This window comes from Macrotis lagotis, chromosome 1 (genome assembly GCF_037893015.1).
Source record: "Macrotis lagotis isolate mMagLag1 chromosome 1, bilby.v1.9.chrom.fasta, whole genome shotgun sequence".
NCBI lineage: Eukaryota > Metazoa > Chordata > Mammalia > Peramelemorphia > Peramelidae > Macrotis > Macrotis lagotis.
In genome coordinates, this window is record NC_133658.1 from 669,743,102 (window position 1) to 669,763,199 (window position 20,098).

The window sequence follows — 20,098 nt, forward strand, 5'->3', positions numbered from 1 at the left end:
AGAACCTTGAAAAGAAACTTTGATATGTATTTGATTTTCCTGATTTAGTACCATTAAAGGGGAATGAAGCAATAAGAGGTATTTATTTCCTCTCCGATATAATTTACATTAATTTACTCATTACCTAAGTATAAGAACAGACTCATTGACACATGAAAAATAATATTGTTTGGGGTTTGGAGACTTTTCTGTAGTTTGCACATTATTCATTTTTTGACAGGGAAAGTAGCAAAGATAGAGAGAACTTTATCTAATTTATATCACCAGAAGTGGATAGAATTGCCTTGGGAAATCTGTTTCTAAAGTGTTTAAAATATTGCCACACTTTTTGCATGACTGAGCATGTAGTCGTCCAGTGTCTCATCGTGACCTGAGTTGACCTTGGATTCTCAAAGAGTATACTAGTTGAAAACAAGTTCTGCTGTTTCTCCTAGGTAGAAAGGCATCATATGTTATTTTTATACAATGGCCTTATTTTATTGTTAATCAAATTAAAAAATGAACTTTTTTATTTTACAGGGTCTTTTGGTCTCCACAATCTTCTGCTTCTTTAATGGGGAGGTACAGTATTCAAAATTCCAAATATTCATTTTCATTTTTTCTATAAAGAATTCAAAATTATTTTTGTTTAACAGATCTCTTTAAAAGTTGAGGTCCACAGACTTCCAAATATCATATATATATATATATATATATATATATATATATATATATATATATATATATATCACAGATTCCATGAAGTTAGATGAAAAAAACTTCATTTTTTCTAACTTTTTTGACTCATACATACCACACATCTAAACACATGTGAACATGTGATATATATATATATATATATATATATATATATATATATATAATGAGGACTATATTCTTGTGATGTTATGTGTGTATACATATGAATTGTGAGGTATGTGTTTTATATGTGTACATATGAATATTATTATACTCTTGTGTATTGAGGCTGTGATTTATTTGCATGTGTATGTTATATACATATATATATATATGTATATACATATACACATATATATTCTCTTCTGAAAACTAAAAAAGAACAAAGGGGGCATAAGATGTGCCAAACAATACTCTCTTGATGGCCCTATGTTGCAGAGGCAATATAGTCAAAATCCTTCAGTATTACTGTGCATAAATGAGAAGATTAGATACAGAATATGAAGAATAGGGAGTTGTTTATTTTTTCTTTGTTTTTTGGTTTTGTTATCAAAGTTCAAATAATGTTTAGTAAGTATCCATAAAAGGTACTGAAAACAAGGGTAACAAAGGTATTGGCTTGTCAGGTGTTATACTGACAATAATCAGACATATTCAAAAGTTTATATGTAAGCATATGAAGATACATAAAATTATCAAATCCAAATAGACAATACAATCAGGATGCAGACATTTGTGTCTTGTGTTTTTATATGATTAAACATTGGAGATATAGCTGTGTGACCATACTTTTTTTTAGTCCATGTAGTCTTATCATTTTATTCAAAACATAACACAGTTGCTGGTAAAAAAATGTTTGAAGCCTATGTATGTGACACCACCAAATATTTTATCTAACTGCAATTAGAAAATTTTTTGAATGTTAGTGACTATCCTAAATTGCTTTATTTTAAAAGTCTAATACCATAAAATATATTCAAGATATATTTACACAACCTCCCCAAAATACTCTAAGCCTTTACTTATATACAAAAAAGAAGACAAAATGACAAAATGTTTCAGCATGATCTAAATAAATCTGGTCATTAGAAATTACTGCCATATGAATCTTTGAGTGAATCTACTGGCACAACCTTAAATTCTTCATATCTCAAAAAATCTGTCTGTCCCCTTAATCTCTATAGATAAAAAAAATCCACATTTTTACATGAATTCTCTTAGCTTCTTAACTTTATCTTGTAACATGAAGGCATAATTCAACTTTTCATTTTATGCTATTCCTCTACATAAAAAAGCCATTTCTTGGTCCCTTGTGCTATCTATCATATAGTCTGATGTCTATCCTTTAGCTCTTTACCTTTTACCTCTCCTTTTCCCTAGTTTATCTGTCTGTCATCCATCCATCCAGCCACCCATCCAGCAGTCTGACTAATAGACAAGTACTTCATCTTTCTTTTTCTACCTCTCCCTTTTTTCTCCTTGTCCCTCTCTCCCCTCTCTCCAAAACTTGTGATTTCATTCTGGTGAGAAAAATTCCCGATTCAAAGTAAGCCAACAACTTGGAGTTTTAACAGAATTACTGGTCAAAAATCATGAAACCAGCCTGTGACAAAGGTGGGACTTGAACTTCAATCCGTTATGACTTTAAGACGAGCTCTCTGTCTACTAAAGTATGCTCGCCTTTTAATAAGAAATAATAATTTGTTCCATAGAATTTCTACATTTAGAAATTAATGTAATAAGCACACCTGCTCCATGTCGACTACCATCTGATCAAGTGAAAAGCCTTGAAGACATGTACATTTTTCACCTATTTCCCTGCTCTTTTCCCATCACCAGATGAAGCATGTTCATTATCTTTGACTTCATTATTTTCCTCACCACCTACCCCCTACAAAACTTTCACTTTAAATTCTTGATGCACTCAACAAATACTTCTTTGTTGCTTATAACTTGAGTTACTATATGAGGTGCTTAGTTATAAAATCAATTAACAAAAATTTATTATTTACCTACTATATATGTCAAGCATTGTACTAGCTGCTAAGTACCTGAAAGGAAAAAAAATGTCCTTTGTCCTCAAGGAACTTACATTATTTCAAGATGATTAAGAGGCACATGTAAGCCAGTAACATAAATATAAGATTAATTGTAACTATCTGTTTACTAGATTTTCCATATTTGACTTGATCATTCCTATAGTCAAACTTTTGCATATCCTAATGCTATTTGTACCCCTCAACTTCTATCCTGATGTTTTCATCTAATTAAACACACCTCTGACCTCTTTCTTTTAATCACTTTACTATTCTGAGCCCCTCCTCCTCTTACTTGAGAAGAGGAAAAGAAAATAATAGGTATACATATCTAGATATAGATAAAGATATATGTATATCTATACACACACACACACACACACACACACACACACACATATATGTATTTATATAGCTACAGACACTGTGTTAAGTACTTTTATAAATATTAAATAATCTGTTTCTCAAAGCAACCCTATAATATGTACCTTAATTATTCATATTCACATATTTCTATATGTTAATAGGCAATTCAGTCGTGCAATTCCACTGTTCTTTCTTTTCTTACATAAATTGCTAACTCAAAGTTTTTAGGTAATTTGACTAACACCTACTTGAATGAGAGTTTATATCCATTATATATCTATTTTTATTTTTATATTGGGTGAGACAATGGGATGTCTAAGAAACTCTGGGTTTCATCTCAAACTCAGATTGATAAATATATAGTTTTAGGCCTTTACTAAAGTTTTGGTCCAGGCTCTGTGAGATAAAAATGACAATCTTTCTTCTTATTATTATTATATTTCTTATTATTAATGATAATAGAATATTTTCAATTCTAATGACAGTTTTTAACTTCAAGGCACTCTGTCAAACAGGTGGGACAATACCTTAAAAGAAATAAATTATAAACATGACATCTAAATAATGTAAATAATAATCTGAATAATCTAAATGAACAAAATTAAAATGTTTTAGTTCTTATTTATTAGGTGTTTTTTTAATGTGATTAAATAAAGCCCCTGAAGACAATTCAGAATTGATTTTCCATTATTTTTCTGATGGCTCACATGCAATTATAAGATGGGATGGTGAAATTTAAAAAAGAGAAAAAGAAAATAGTCTAAGAATAAACAAATCGCAAATGTCATCTTGACTTTTAAACTTTTCAAACTGATTACTTTCAATGAGTCATAAAAAATTAGAAAAGAAATTGGACTCATTAAACCTTACAAAAGGATCCTTTCATACTTCATATTGACTCAGAAAACTACTTTTTATATATTTGCTTTTTTATTAATACATTAACATATTGAAATCAAATGGGTACTGCCTTTTAATTACACACTTAATATCTCTGCACTAAATAATTCTCATTTAAATTGATTTTTCATTCTCATGGCCAACTATCCATAACATCTGTTATATTCCTGAAAAAAATCAGTAGGCAATTATTAAACATTTGCTATATTCCACAGATGTTAGGCAGAAGGAATACATTGACAAAAATGTAATAGTCCTAGCCATCAAGAATTTACATTCTATCAGAGAAAAAAGGAGGTAAACATATAAATTTGTAAAAGATAATTTATAAATATAAATGCAATCTATAATTCCACTTACTTTAAACTAATAGCAAAATTCTCAAAAGTTATTCCTAACTGGCATTGAAAAAATACAAAGAAATGAAGAAAGATAAAAAAAATCATAAAATTAATAAAGTTTTTATCTGGCCCAAATATTCAGAGAAAAGGGAAAAATAATAATCTGAAGAATTTAAATAATTCTTCCTGAAGACTGAAAATGAGATATTTTAAATGAATGAACATTCATTTAATGCTTATATGTTACATATTTAGACTAAAGTACTGAGACACTATACACCGTGTTTGTTTTTTTCTTGACAAATTTCCAACTTTAATTTTTTAATTATGTTTCATTTCAATATTTAATTTGGAGCATATTTTCTGGTAATATTACTAAACAAAAAAGAAAAATGTCCTTTAGGGAAAAGGCAGTATGACATAATGGTTCTCAAAGAACTTTTCTCAGAGTGAAGGAGATATGAATTTAAATCCCATCCCTCCCATACAGTGGTTGTATAATACTATATAACAACTCTGTCCCCACATTACTGCAATGCCATGGTGCCTTGCTTACATGGGGGGGATCACATCTAAATGACCAAGGCTTCTCATTGTAATCCTGTTTCCTAAACTAAGAAACCATAGGTTGTGGATGGTTTTGAAAGAAGGATGCTTTTGCACAATATTCCCCTCACTTTAATCAACATAATATGCATATCATGCCATCATTCACTTGATGGCATAGTCTTCTTCAATTATGAAAGGCAACAATCAACCTAAGGAAGTCATTCATCTTCTTAGCAAATACAGGGAATTCTTGGACTAGATACTGCAACTCAGTTTCCAAACCTTCATTTGTAAGCATTTCCTTAGTTGGAATACTCTATACCTATGCAAACAGAGTTCTGGATTCCATGATATTATAGTGAATATTGCAAAAATATTGAATCAGTATGTGCATTGTTCTTAAGAAGTCATGCTTGTCACAGTAATTTTAAATGGAAATAAATTATATTTTTTCTAAAGTCACAGTAGTTTCCAAGCATGTATTTTTATAATTTGGCTCCACAGGAATTAGAATAAAAATATGAGTTATTAAATTAAATAGAACTTTCAGAACAATGACAATCACATATTTAGTCACCTACTTTTTACAAAGATAACTATTTGAATAGTTAAAGTCATCTGTTTAATTGATTAATTTTCATGTAATGCTTGAAAACCTATAGTACTGTATGAAGTAGATGTTAACATAAACTTGTTTATGTGTTGAAAGATAATAGTTAAAAGGAACATCTACATAAATTGTTAGATATTTTTTCAGCGCAAGTTTACTAGTAGCAGCATCTGTAATAAACAAAATAAAACATCCCATTTGTAAGCTATTATGATTTCATCAGCTCCTATAGTTCTAATGATCATTTCTTTCAATGAACTCCCAACTCTACAAATACAACACAGTATATCTCCTGTTTTCTAGTTTGAAATGAACCCACCTTTTGAGAATTTCCAACTGAATAATTCCATAGGCATCTTAGTTTTACATGTCTAAAAGACAGGTCATTATTTTTTCACCAAACCTTTCCCTCTCCTGAAATTCCCTATTATTGTTGAGGGAAACTATCATTCTTCGAGTCACCTAATTTCTATTTTCCCTACCCCATTTCTAATTAGGTGCCAAGTCCTTTCAATTCTACCTTCAATGCAAGTTTTTTTCATCCTTCTCCTCTTTACTTTCAGAAACATCACCCTATCTCAGACCTCATCATCTGGACTATTACAATAACTACCTAAATGATATTCTTTCTTCACATTTCTCCCCTCTCAGAGCTGTCTTATACATAACTGCCAAAGAGATGTTCCTAGCACTTAATCTGGCATGACCCTTCTTAAAAAGCTTGAGTGAATCCATACTGTTTTTAGGATAAAATACATATCTTTTGGAACTTAATGCCCCTTATAATCTGATATCACCAATCTTTCCAAATAAATTTGATGCAATTTTTGGTCCCTGAATTTGGTTCTCAAGAGTAACCAAATTGACCTTCTTGTCCTTTCTTTCAAAGGATATTCCAAATCCCATCTTGGAAGGAAGACATTCAAGGGATGTCTTTGAATGATTTACTGTGCTTGGCATACACTCTCATTTCACTTCTGTCTCATAGGATACACCCAAGTTCTTTTTTTAAAAAATCACTTAGGTCAAGTTCCAGGTTCTCTGAGAAGTTTTTCTTAACTTCCCAAATGTAGGTGTAATACCAAAAAACTTTATTAATTTTTGATAATTATTATAATTTGTAACTCCATGAAGGAAATAGACTTTTATTTTAAGCTCATACAATACCTAAGTATTCTGTTAAGTTCTTTAACAAATGTAAATGTACATGTCAGTCCATTCCCTGATTAAATTGATCTCCTTTAGGGCGAAAAATATTTTGTTTTTGCCTTTGTATCTCCAGTGCCTAGCAGATAATAAGCATTTAGGAACTGCTGTTTGCATTTGTTTTCAAAAAATAGATTATAATTTGAATGCAATATACTTCAACAGAAAATACTCAATGTGTTGCCATTTTAAAAATGAATATTAATCAACAATACCATAATTTTCTTTTTGTTTATTTTTTCCTTGTCCTTTGAATGTTTAGGTTCAAGCAGTTTTGAGAAGACATTGGAATCAATATAGAATTCAATTTGGGAGCTTTTCCAATTCAGATGCCCTTCGCACAGCTTCTTACACCGTGTCTTCTATCAGTGATGTTCATGTCTATACTAATGACCTTGGTAGTGAACAGTTAAATGGAAAAAGCTTCCATGACATGGAAAATGTGGTTCTGAAAACAGAAAATTTCTATGCTTGATTACAGAAGAGTTACAAACTTTATTACCACATTTGCACCCTTATTATTGAAGGAATTGTGTTCATGACCCTATGGCCAGAAGATTTCTAGCTAACATGGACTTATTTCTCTTAAGTGCCACAAAATAGCCCATAAGTACAATAGCATATGTTGGTAAGAGTATACACACACGCACATTAAGCTTGATTCTACTCTTCAGGTTTGGGAGACTGTTCGCCATGCATAGATCTTCCCTGTCATGAAGGGCAGAAGAGCCTCTCTGGTGCATCAATTTGATGCATTGGGAATAGAGTCTGATCCCTTCCTACAACTGCACAGTGGTCACAAGAGGAGCTAGCTGTTCATCACTTCTATTCCTAGAAAAATCAACAGAGCAGAACTACTAGGCTCCCTTGCTGATTTGCCTAGCCCCACTCTGGACCACGTGCCCTTGAGATGGCATGCTATACACAGGACTGGGAATGTGCATAGGATGGGGCTGCAGAGCATGTACTACAGCAAGCAGAATATGTGACTTGATTGTAGACCATTTTTTCTCCCTCACAACCCAGTTGAAGGGAGTTGGGTCAAAAGGAGTATATGTAAATAGAAACTTTTCCTCTTGATGTTCTACTATGTAGACAGTGCATTCTGCATGATGAAATTTGATGAAGGATTTCTTAATTTCTTTGGAGCCTATTTTTGAAGACTTTGTTGTGAAAGTTATATCATGTTTTAAGAACCTCACTTGTAAATAAATTTAATGCATTTTTTTGTCCCTGAACTTAGATGCCATGAAGTAGATGTATTAATCTTACAATATATGCAGGTTAACTTCTGATGCAAGAAGTGCCATGGCTGTGATCATGCTAAAATAAGAATCTGGAATACCTAAACCAGATCAACTCATTATGGGATAATTTAGGAATACAACTAGATGTTAGTACCAAAAATTTCACAATGAGGGGGAAGAAAAAAATAACATAAGATAAAAATATTCTTCACAATGCAAAACTTCAGTTAAGTGAAAACTTTAGAATAAGTTGGCATATATGGGGAACATATTGAAATTTTCTTTCAGAAGTTACACCTAAGTAGTAGAAATTCTATATGTTTATTCTATTTTTATTATAAATTGATATACTAACCCTGAAAAGGGAAGGGACAAATGAACAATTTTATATTTGTTCAATGCTATCTTGATAAAATATTTTAAACACTTATGAATTTCACTTTCAGGCACCAGATCATTCTAGTAAAGATATACTTTGCAAAGTCTTAAAAAAGTATTCCACCTAAAAAATAAGTAATATAATTTGTTATCTTTTAAAATGCTTTGTGTGAGAAAATAAAATATTCCAAATAGAATATAATTTGTATAAAAGTGCAACAAATACAAATTTTTATATATATATATATATGTAATTATTATTATTATTATCATTATTAGGAAACTAAAAGATAAGACAAAACCATTTAGATTATTTAGATGAAATGAAAGACTTAACCCAAAACTAATTCACCTCCTTTGTAACAGAGCATTGGTTTCGCTATTGCAAATTTATTTGTCAACTTCAGAGGTTAAAAAATACCTTTCTCTGAACACCACCTTACTGGTAAACACATTTGAACAAGAATCATTTTCTGCCATTGAGAAATATACAAAATTGTTATAATGTAATAGGATATGGCTAATTATTTGACTTTTATGGTGCATATCAGTATTCACATTTCCTTAGTATTCAGTAATTTCTGAATTTAAAAATAGTTGTTGTTATAAATTTTATTGTTGGTTTTAAATGTTCTAGGAAAAATTTCTGGTCAGTAAGACTAAAACCAGTTAGTTCAATGGACTGGTTAGTGAATATATAAATTATAAATTATCTAGATGTTGTGACTATGCTTTTAACAAGTTGCACAGAATTGACAGTAGGTATCAGATAAAGGAAGACAGACTGTTCTGATCTTTAATTGGTTAAAGTGTATTAAAATGGTCTTCTGTTTTTGTTTAACTCGTTTATATTCAAAACCTTTCTACAGAAGCAGATTCAAATGTTGGAACTGCCATGCTCAATTTTTTATATATCTATTTTAATGTCAAATCTATTTATGTGTACTACCTAGCTATACTGCCATAACAAAATTTAAAATGACTACAGAAAATGTTTTATTTTCAAAGAATATTCTATTCTAAATACAAGATTATGAGAGCAGCCTATTAATTATTGTCCTTCTATCAGTATGCTTAGATCACAACCTCACGCTAATTTGCTATATGGCCAGTTGTTGTTGTTGTTGTTTATAAATGTTTTTGCATCATTTTCATGACTAATCAAGTTGTTGAAGTTATTTTTCATGTACATACCTTCCTAGATGTTATGTTCCTAAAATTTAGACTTCTATTTTGGCAATTAAGAACTTAGTTTTCATTCAGTTACAATTGTATAATGAAAGGTAAAATAAGGCTTTCATTTTTTATTTTTCATTCCTGTCCCCTCAAAAAACAAGTGTTTTTTTAATCTAAGCAATACACATCTAAATTTTCTATCTATCTATCTATATATTTATATATACATATATGTATGTATGTGTACATATACATATAAGTATATGGATAAAGTGATAAGGCACTGTTATTTTTACACAACTATCTAGTAAAATAATGAAAAAGATAATTCTCTCCCCAAATTTAATGACTTGGATTTTATTTTTACAAATTAATTTACCATTGTTTTATTTCATTAAATATTTGTGCTGGACCTTAGCATTCATTCAAATACAAATGATGTACATAGATTTAGTAGTAGTTATAGCATTGTATTTATTGCTTAAAATAATGAAAATGTGAACTTCTTTTTCTATTTTCACCATTCTTATAAGAACCATTGTTTCTTACAATCATTAGGACAGAGTTGAGGTAATCTGAAAAATAAAAGTTTTAAAAATGTTTATGTCTATTTAACTTTTTATTGAGTGCTCAAAACATATTTTGAAGTCAGAGCTTTGTTTTGATCAGATATTCATATAAACACATTTATTTTTTTGCTTGTGATTTATTTCCTTTTTGATCATGTTAAGTTTCCCATCATGATCTGAAATCAAATCTATGAGTTGATTTGTATACAATCTCTATATAGGCTCTCATTTTTTGAAGAAATCAAACAACAATATTTAATTTAATCCAACAAGCATTTAAGTCTATGTCAAATGTATTGATGGATAGCTTGGCCTTGAATACCAACAAAAGACAGGCAAATTCACTTCACAATCCTACTGTGCTAGACAACTAAAACTACATTATCAATTGTAGAAATGTTCTATATATTCAAGGACAGAGAAAATTTCCTTACCTTCCTTCCTCATCTACCCTAATGGATTTGTGACTCTAAATGCAAAAAATAAAATGTGAAAGTTTGTCCTAGACACTGAAGGTTCAAAGACAAAAATAAAAGTACTTCCTAATGAAATATGAGCATAAATTTTCTTATAAAAATTGAAAACACTAACATTCACATAAGGTTAATTTCAGAAACTGAAGAAAGGTGGGGAAAAGATAAGGATAGGAAGGAAAGAGGAAGAAGTGAAACAGATGAAGACATTCCTTTGAGAATGTGGGTAGACAGATATCTATAAGCAAGCTATGTAGAGAAAAGATATTAAGTATGACAAACCAAAAGTGTTTGGACAGAATCTTGGCAATCATATACTCCCTTCCTATATCTCATATTTTGATCATCTTCAGCATTGATTCATTTGGTAATTATTGCAGAATGCAATGTAGAATGCAAAACAGGGTTAAAATATTAATTTTCTCATTCATGCATATAATGATGTAAGCTTTTTTAAAAGGGAAAACATAATAGGAACATTATTTTTTTTTGTCACAACTCCAACAATAAAATAAAAATTGAAATGGTAACAGATAGTCCTGGAAGGAACCTCCAAAGTCACTTAATCCAATTCCCTCATTTTGTTGTTGTTCAGTCATGTTTGACTCTGTGACTTCATTTGGTTTTTTTTCTTTGTCAAAAATACTTGAATGAGACTTCATTTGATTTTTTTTTCTTTGTTGTCAAGGATACTAGAATGGTTTGCCATTTCCTTCTACTCGTTTTATATAGGAGGAATGAGAGACAAATGGTGCTATTTAACTTACCCAGGATCACACAACTAGAAAGTATCTGAGGTCAACTTTGAACTCAGGAAGATGAGTCTTTCTCACTCCATACCCAGTCCTCTCTCCACTGTGCCACCTAGCTTCCCTGTTTTATAGACAAGACCAGAAGGGTCCATTAATTTGCCTAAAAATCACAAAGCTAGTAAGAGACAGAATTTTATCTCAGGTTCTATGACTTCAGGGCTATGACTCTTGTTTTCCTGTGTCAAAATCCCTCTGGAAAATGTATACCTATTAATCTCACAATTCTATTAATATCTATTAAAGAGACATAAACTAAAAGAACCAAATTTCTATGCAGTAAAGTGATTATCTCCAAAATAACTTGCTGTTGTACTTTATGTAATTTCTATATTTATCAGAGTGAAATCAAGTCATGAGCAGCCTTCAATCTACATGTTATATGATGAAGAGATTTTTTTTCCCCCATTTGGGCTTTAGTTGTTTGTATTTACCCCTATTGTATTTCTTTTATACAAACATCCTAAGAAACTTTTGATAAAACTTGACTCCTTCCCAAGATCTTTTCCTTTTTAAGAGTTTTATTTATTTAAGGCAATGGGGTTAAGTGACCTTCCCAAGATCACACAACCAGGCAATTATTAAGGGTCTGAGGCAGGATTTAAACTCAAGTCCTCCTGACTCCAGGGTTGGTACTCTATCCATCACACCACTTAGCTGCCCCCTTTCCCAAGATATTTTCAATCACATGTAACCAAAAGCCACAATGACCAAAACCACAGTTATAAACTTCTACAAAAATCTGACTCACTGACAAAATAAAGGCCTAACATGAAAATATAGGTTGTTACCTTCCCAAATTTGCCTAAATTATGCTTTGAACTTAGCTCAAAATCTTTCTCATAGGGTCACTGCTTAATCTTTCCTGTTTTCTTCGGAAGCAATATTAACTACCCCCCACTCTCCACATTCCCTGAAGGATCTAGACCTTAAAGACCCTGCTTCTTAATCTGTAAAATAAGGAATATTTCCTTGTTTCACTGATTCAAATAGCTTAAAAATAGGGATCTTACTGTGAACCCTTTCAGTTCTCCACTTCTTTCATTCTTGCACTCTAAATACTAGAGAAATATATTCAAGGTAGCTAAAGGGAGGATATCCCTACTTTCTAAAGAGTTTGAAGTTTTCCTCAGTTTCAGACCAAATGCAAGCTAAATTGAATTTGAAACTTCCACAATGTTGACTTTAATGCCATGATAATTATTCTTTGGTTCTAGTCATTCAGTCATCCGGAATTAATCTGTGAAGACTAGGCACTACATGAATAAATGACTTCTTATTTGACTATTGACTAGCCTACCTATTTACTGGGAATTTCTTGTATTTTCAGTAACTTGCTTGGTCAGCTAATTATAACAATTAATGCAAAGTTAGGCAAACTTTTAGTTAAGTACATTTTTAATTCTGATATGCAAAGTTAACACATTTTCTTTATCATAATGCCCTTGTGTTGATAATGGGGAGGTGCATAACCTATAGTTAAGCCCACCCACTAATTGATGATTCCTATGATTCCTCTCCCACTCAATCGCTATAAATTTGTCCAGCAGCATCAATTTTAAGGGCAGAAATATCATAGATATGGGAGCCTGACTCACCTCCACATCCCAGTCATGTTTGAGCTGCATACAGCTTATTTGTGAGTAATAAACTGTCTGACTTGATATTTTGAATATTTGTATGACTTCTTTGTACCTTTCTACAAACTCTCCATTAACTTTACTGTCATAAATCCAAAATCTCTCTGACTTATTACAAAGTTAACATATGAGAGACTTCATTGAATGCTTTACTGAAATTTAGTATACATTTGGGATTGAAATTGGACCTGTGATTTTATTGACATTGAGTACTATTGGATGAGGATACTTCCCAATGCAGGTTGGCACTCCCTCTGTAATTTACAGTTAAGAGAGCTATCTAGAACACTGAGAAATTAATAGCCTTATAATAATGGTCATATAACTAGTATGTCCTAATAGTAGATTTTGAACCTAGGTATTCCTGGCTCTGTGATCAGATCTCTATCCTCTTTATTATACATTTTTTTTTTAGTTTTTGCAAGGCAATGGGGTTAAGTGACTTGCCCAAGGCCACACAGCTAGGTAATTATGAAGTGTCTGAGGTCGGATTTGAACTCAGGTACTCCTGACTCCAGGGTCAGTGCTCTATCTACTGTGTCACCTAGCTGCCCTATTGTACTTTTTAAAATTTTTTTCCTCCATGGACCCATTCCAAATGTCTCTCAGGCACATCTGTTGTAGTCTCCTAAATTATCAGATATGACATCACTCTTCTGCCCTATTCTATATCTCAAAACCTTTTGAAATCTTCCCTTATTCTCTCCACTTCAAACCCTGATTAAGACCAAGACTATCTTTTTCTATACCTGCAGGTACATTTCCCCCACCATCATTCCTTCTGTCAACTTTCATATTTCTCAATCTACTAGCACATTAAATTAAGCCTATACAGATATATCTACGTCTTTCCCATCCTTAATCTTCACATGTCTTATCTGAAGTTTCTCTTTCCAACATTATTAGTGATATTTTCACCGTATCCAATAACCTCTTCTTACTTGTTATCCAGCTTGACTTCTGTGCAGTATTTGACATTTATTCCTACCATGTCTCACTGAAAACTCTATCTTCTTTAATTCTGTGTTTATTTTTCCTACTTGCCTGAATGGCTTGATTTCCTTGATATATCACCATGCATATCTCTCCCCTCATTTTTGATATGCACAAGGTTCTAGGCTGCTTTCTATTCTTTCTATACATACCCATGCCTCACTTTTGATATGTCCCAAGTTCTGTCCTGGCTTATCTTCTTTCTTTATATACCTCACCATCTATTCAGTTTCCAAAGGTTTTATTACTATCTCTAGAAAGATTCACAGATCTATGTAATTAACCCTAGTATCTCTCCTGAAATCCAATGCATATCTACAACTGACTGTTGTCTTTACAATTGAATACTCCCTAGGATCTCAAAAACAACTGTATTAAAAAAAATACAACTCATTTTTCCTCCAAAATTCATGCTTTTGAGTTTTCCTATTTCTGCCAAAGGTACCACCACTCTTTTAGACTGAAAGGTTTGAAGTCTTGATGACATCTTCAGTTCTTCATTTTGTCACTTCAGATATATAATCGTCAAATCATTAAGTCTACCTCCACATTTCTTGCACAGATTTCCCTCTCTCCATTAACAAATTCATCAACCTAGTTCAGACTATCATTACCTATCATCTGAACTATTACAGGAGCCTGCTAATTGTTGTCTCTGCCTTAAATCTCTCCATTCTCCAATTCAGCCTCCTAGCTACCAAAGTGATTGCCCTAAAGCACAAGGTTGACCATTTCATTGCCCTCCTTAAACTCTAGTGTTTGACATACCAAGAAGAAAATGAAATGATCCCTGAACACATAAATGTTGCTATTGAAAAATGCAACATATAAAGAAGTAAATAAATGTAGTATGTTGCTGGTGGGGAGGGGAGTTAGAGAATTATCAAGATGAAACAATTATCCATTTTGAGTCCTGCTATAATTGTTTTAAATAACCTAGTATATTTTTATCTATTGCAAGATCTATTCACTAAATTAGTGATTAGGCTGCTACTGGTGATCTTTGTGTCCTTCAGGATGCTTGTACTATTTTCTTGTTTTTTAATTTATTTTTATTAAAGATATTATTTGAGTTTTATGCTTGTACTATTTTCTCTTTGGATTTGGAATTCTGGAACTTTGTTATAATATTCCTGGGGGTTGGTTTATTTGGATCTCTTTCCAGGGGAGATTGGTGGATTCTCTTACTTTCTATTTTACACTCTTCTTCTAGGATCTCAGGGTAATTTTCCTGTAGGAATTCTTTAAAAATGAGGTCAAGGCTCTTTTCCTGATCATGACTTTCAGGTATCCCAATAATTTTTACATTATCTTTCCTGAATCTGTTGTCCATAACTGTTGAGCCCCTTTCCAGACTCCTTCAATCTTCCCCAGGAGAGCGTTGGAGGGGTGGGAGACAAGGAAGACAAGTTCTCCCTTTGTGCACCAAAGTCTCCATTTATTGAATCAAATACCAGTACTTAAATATCCTTCCCAGTCCCTTAATGTACTCCCACTTTTGTGGCACTTAGTAAAATAAGACTCTGGTGCTCAATGACACCAGGTGATGATATTTTACAGTATTCCCACACACAACAATCCCTAACATATATCAGTTGTTTTTCCAATGATATATTTCATATTTTGATTTAATTTTGCCTTCTTTTGGAATTGAACTATTGTATCTTGATTTCTTGCAAAGTCATCAGCTTCCTTTAACTCCTTTCCACATCTGATAGGTTTGTTTTCCTCAGAGAGCTTTCTTATCTCCTTTTTGATATGGCCAATCTGCTTTTTAAAGCATTCTTCTCCTCATTAATTTTTTGAACTCTTTTATCCATTTGACGTAAGCTTGTTTTTAACATGTTATTTTCTTTAGAATTTTTTTGGATCTCCTTGACTAAGCTGCTGACTTTGTTTTAATGTTTTTCCTGCATCTCTCTCATTGCTTTTCCCAATTTTTCTTCTATCATCTTCCTTACTTGATTTTCAAACCTTTTTTGAGCTCTTTCATAGCCTGGACCCAACTTTTATATTTCTTGGAGTCTCTATATGCAGAAGCTTGGACTTTCTCATCTTCAGACTGAATGTTTTGGTCCTCCATGGGACCAAAATAATTGTCTAGTGCTTGCTTTGGCAGCACATATACTAAAATCAGAATGATACAGAGAAGATTAGCATGGCCCCTATGCAAGGATGACATGCAAATTCATGAAACAAAATAATTACATATGGTCAGGTTCCACATTTTTCTGTTTGCTCATTTCCCCAGCCTGTGCCTGGTTTTGGGGTGCTTCCTGAGCTTTTGAGTATTATTGGGACCACAAGGACCTCAGTGTGTGAGACTCTGACTGCTCTCCTGGTCTCTGAATAATCACAAGCTCACCCCTCTGCCATGGGACTGTGGAGGGAAGGTCCCTGCTCTATGGGGGTCCTATCAAGTGCCCAGGGTCTGAATGTGGTCAAAGCCCCAGAGACCTTGGCAATCTCCATCCATGCCCTTACCTTCAGTGGGCTGAGCACTTAGGGCAAAGCTGCCTAGAGGCTCCTGCTGAAAAATCCATAGACCTGCTTCCATGTTCTGGATCTGAGCTTCCATGGCCTCACCATGGCCATTCTGAGATCCTGGACTTCACCCTCATTCTGGCAGAGATCTTCCTTCTGATCTTCCAAGTTGTGCTTGGTGCTCCCTGAGGTGCAGGTCAGGAAATTGCTTCTGCTGCCCAGAGCTGGCACTCCCAGGTGCCCTGGGCTATTCCTTGGAGGCTGAACTTCCTTAGCTCTGGCATGCTGTCCCTCCAACCCCATGGAACAGAGTTTTTCCATTATTTTCCAGGTTACCTTGGGCTGGAGAGTTGCCTCACTGGATCTTTCTGTGGGTTCTTTCTCTTAAAAATTTAGTTAGTCATAATTTTAAGGTTTGTGAAATATTTTGGAGAGAGAACCTAGAAGAAGCTCTTCTCCTGCCACTATCTTGGCTCCACTGTTTATTGGTGATCTTTGAACATCCATGCTACAAGCCCTCATCACCTCATTGTTTGATTATTCTAATAGTCTACTGATGAGTCTCTCATCCTTCTTCCAGTAATGAAGGTCCAACCAGGCCATTTCCTACTCAATTAACAGTACTTCCCTATTGCCTCTAAGTTCAAATACAAAAATCTCTGTTTAATTCTCAAAGCTTTTTTACAACAAAGCTTCTTTCAACCTTTCTAGTCTTCTAATATCTTATTCCTTGCCACATACTCTTCAGTACAGTGATGATATCCTGGAGGTGGAACAATTGTTGGGGTATTGATATCACAGGTATTTTCCAAGGAACCCAGGTTTACAAGCTCAGAATTATCAATGACTTTCCCTATTGTTTGCTCCTCCATCATACCATATAAGTTACTATGCTTCCTGTATTTTAACTTTCTTTCCACTCAAAATCCTAATTCAGTCTACCAAGTTTCTTCATGCCAAGATAATGAACCTCCTAATTGTTCTCTGTACTTGCACTCTCCATCCTCCCTGATTTATCCTCCCTGAAGCTGCCAAAATAACCTCCCTAAAATACAGGTTTTATTATCCAATTTCCCCTGCTCAAAAGTCTTCAACAGTTCCTTATGAGCTATGAAATAAAATGCACACTTTTCAAACTGATGTTTAAGGAATTTCTTATTTGGATTCCATATGACCTTCCTAGAATTATTTCACTTCTCCCTCTTTCAGAATGCCCAACTTACAGTCCAATTAGCCTATCTCCAGTTCTTGCCTGGAGTCTGATTTGCCCTGACTATTCTTTCTCCTAAATTCTACATTTAGAAATTCAAACTTCCTTCAAGTGTCATTTCATGTCATTTTTATGTGAAACTTGTCCTAATATTCAGTCGGTAGTTTCTTTCCTCCTCTGTTCTCCTGCATTTATTCCACTGTTTGCACATTATTTGCTCTAAAAGGAAGACTGTTGCCGGCCGGGACTCTGTTTTCATTGTTGTCTTTTATCCTCAGCCAAAGCTGTTGATTTTGCATGTTTGTTGAATTAAAGTAATCTCAGTTGACTTCCTCTGTAGAATCTCATCCAAGAGCCTATATTTTTTCCTCCAAATTCTTTGAAATCTTCTCTTTTAACATATAGAATGTGTCACATTTTATGCTATCTGTTCTCTTTGTCTACAACAGATTTTTATATATTTTATTTTTCCAATTATATACAATAGTAATTTCTACCAATCATTTTTGCCAGGTTTTGCATTTTACAATTTTCCACCTCCCTTCCTTCTCTTCCCTCCCCACTTCCTCCAACAGAAGGCAATTGATTACATGTTTCCAAGCATCGCATATATCAAAATTGAGTGAGTTGAGAGAAAAAAACCTTAAGGATGAAATAAAACATTAGAGATAGCAAAATTATGTAATATATAAGATGACTTTTTAAAAATTGAAGGCAGTAATCTTTGATTTTTGTTTTAACTCCACAGTACTTTCTCTGGATACAGATGGTATCCTCCATCACAAATCTGCCCAAATTGTCCCTGATTATTTCAGGGATGGAGTCGGCATGTCCACCAAGTTTGATAATTACCCCATGTTGTTGTTAAAGTGTTAATGTTCATCCGATTCTGCTCATCTCACTCAACTTCAATTCATGCAAGGCTTTCCAGGATTCTCTGAAATTCCATTCCTCCTGATTACAAAAAGAACAATAATGTTCCATCATATACATACACCACAATTTGTTCAACCATTCCCCAGTTGATGGACATCCCTTTGATATTCAATTCTTTGCTACCACAAATAGAGCTGCTATGAATATTTTTGTACATGTGGAGGTTTTTAAACTTTTTCATAATCTCTTCAGGATATATACTCATTAATGCTATTGCTAGATCAAAGGAGATACACATGTTTAATGCCCTATGGGCATAATTCCAAATTGCTCTCCAAAAAGGTTGATTCAGGCCACAACTCCACCAATAATGCATTAATGTCCCAGATTTCACATATCCACACGAACATTGATCCTCTCTGGTCATATTGATCAACCTAAAAGATGTGAGGTGGTAGCTCAGAGATGCTTTAATTTGCATTTCTGTAATCAGTAATGATTTAGAGCAATTTTTCATATAACTATAGATAGTTTTCATTTTTTTTGTCTAAAAATTGCCTTTGCATATCCTTTGATCATTTGTCAATTGGCTTGCTTTTCTTATAAATCTGACTCAGTTCTCTATATATTTTAGAAATGAGTGCTTTGTCAGAAACACTAGTTGTAAAAATTGTTTCCCAATTTACATTTCTCTTGGGTATAGTGGTTTTGTTTGTGCAAAAGCTATTTACATTAATGTAATCAAAATTATCTAGGTGGCTTTTTAAAATGATCTCTATTTCTCTTCCTTGGTAAAAAAAAACTGCTCCCCTTTCCATAGATCCTACAGGTAAATTCTTCCTTGTTCTCCTAATTTGTTTAAAATATTGTCTTTTATGTCTAAATGCTGTACTTATTTTGATCTTATGTTGGTATAGAATGTAACATGGTTCAATCCAAGTTAATGCCATACTATGTTCTAGTTTTCCCTGCAGTTTTTTAATCAAAGAGTGAGTTCTTATCCCAGAAACTGCACGATTTGGGTTTATCAAATAGCAGATTATTATAATCATTCCCTGCTGTCTCTTTTGCACTTTATCTATTCCATTGGTCCACCACTCTATCTCTGAGCCAGTACCAGACAGTTTTGATGCTTTATAATTTTTGCACTTTTTTTCATGAAATCCCTTGCTATTTTTGACTTTTGTTTCTCCATGTGAATTTAGTTACGATTGTTTCTAGCTCACTAAAGTGATTTTTGGAAGTTTGATTTGTATGACATTAATAAATAAGCAATTTAATTTAGGTACAATTGTCATTTTTATTGTATTAGCTCAGCCATGAGTGGCTGATATTTACCCAGTTATTTAGATCTGATTTTATTTGCATGAAAAGTGTTTTATAGTTGTTTTCATTGATTTTCTGAGTCTGCCTTGGCAGTTAGACTCCCAAGTATTTTCTGTTTGATGTTAATTTAAATGGGATTTCTCTTTCTATCTCTTACTGCTATATTGTTGGTAATATATAGAAATGTTGAGAATTTGTATGGGTTTATTTTATATCCTACGACTTTACTAA

At 32.9% G+C, this 20,098-nt stretch overlaps 1 protein-coding gene and 1 non-coding gene across 5 annotated transcripts in view; both read left to right on the forward strand.

The window, feature by feature from the left end:
* Window positions 1-7,184, forward strand: part of CALCRL (calcitonin receptor like receptor) — a 105,498-nt gene extending 98,314 nt beyond the window's left edge. For all 4 annotated transcript variants that reach the window (XM_074215540.1, XM_074215539.1, XM_074215541.1 and 1 more), the window contains 2 exons: window positions 520-561; window positions 6,949-7,184. In XM_074215540.1, the coding sequence (XP_074071641.1) occupies window positions 520-561; window positions 6,949-7,161 (255 nt within the window). In that variant the 3' untranslated portion in view covers window positions 7,162-7,184. The remainder of the gene's footprint in view (window positions 1-519; window positions 562-6,948) is intronic.
* Window positions 7,185-16,074: 8,890 nt separating this feature from the next.
* LOC141510432 (U6 spliceosomal RNA) lies at window positions 16,075-16,181 on the forward strand. The gene has a single exon (XR_012474921.1). It is a non-coding gene; the product is annotated as a U6 spliceosomal RNA (small nuclear RNA).
* The last annotated feature ends 3,917 nt before the right edge of the window (window positions 16,182-20,098 follow it).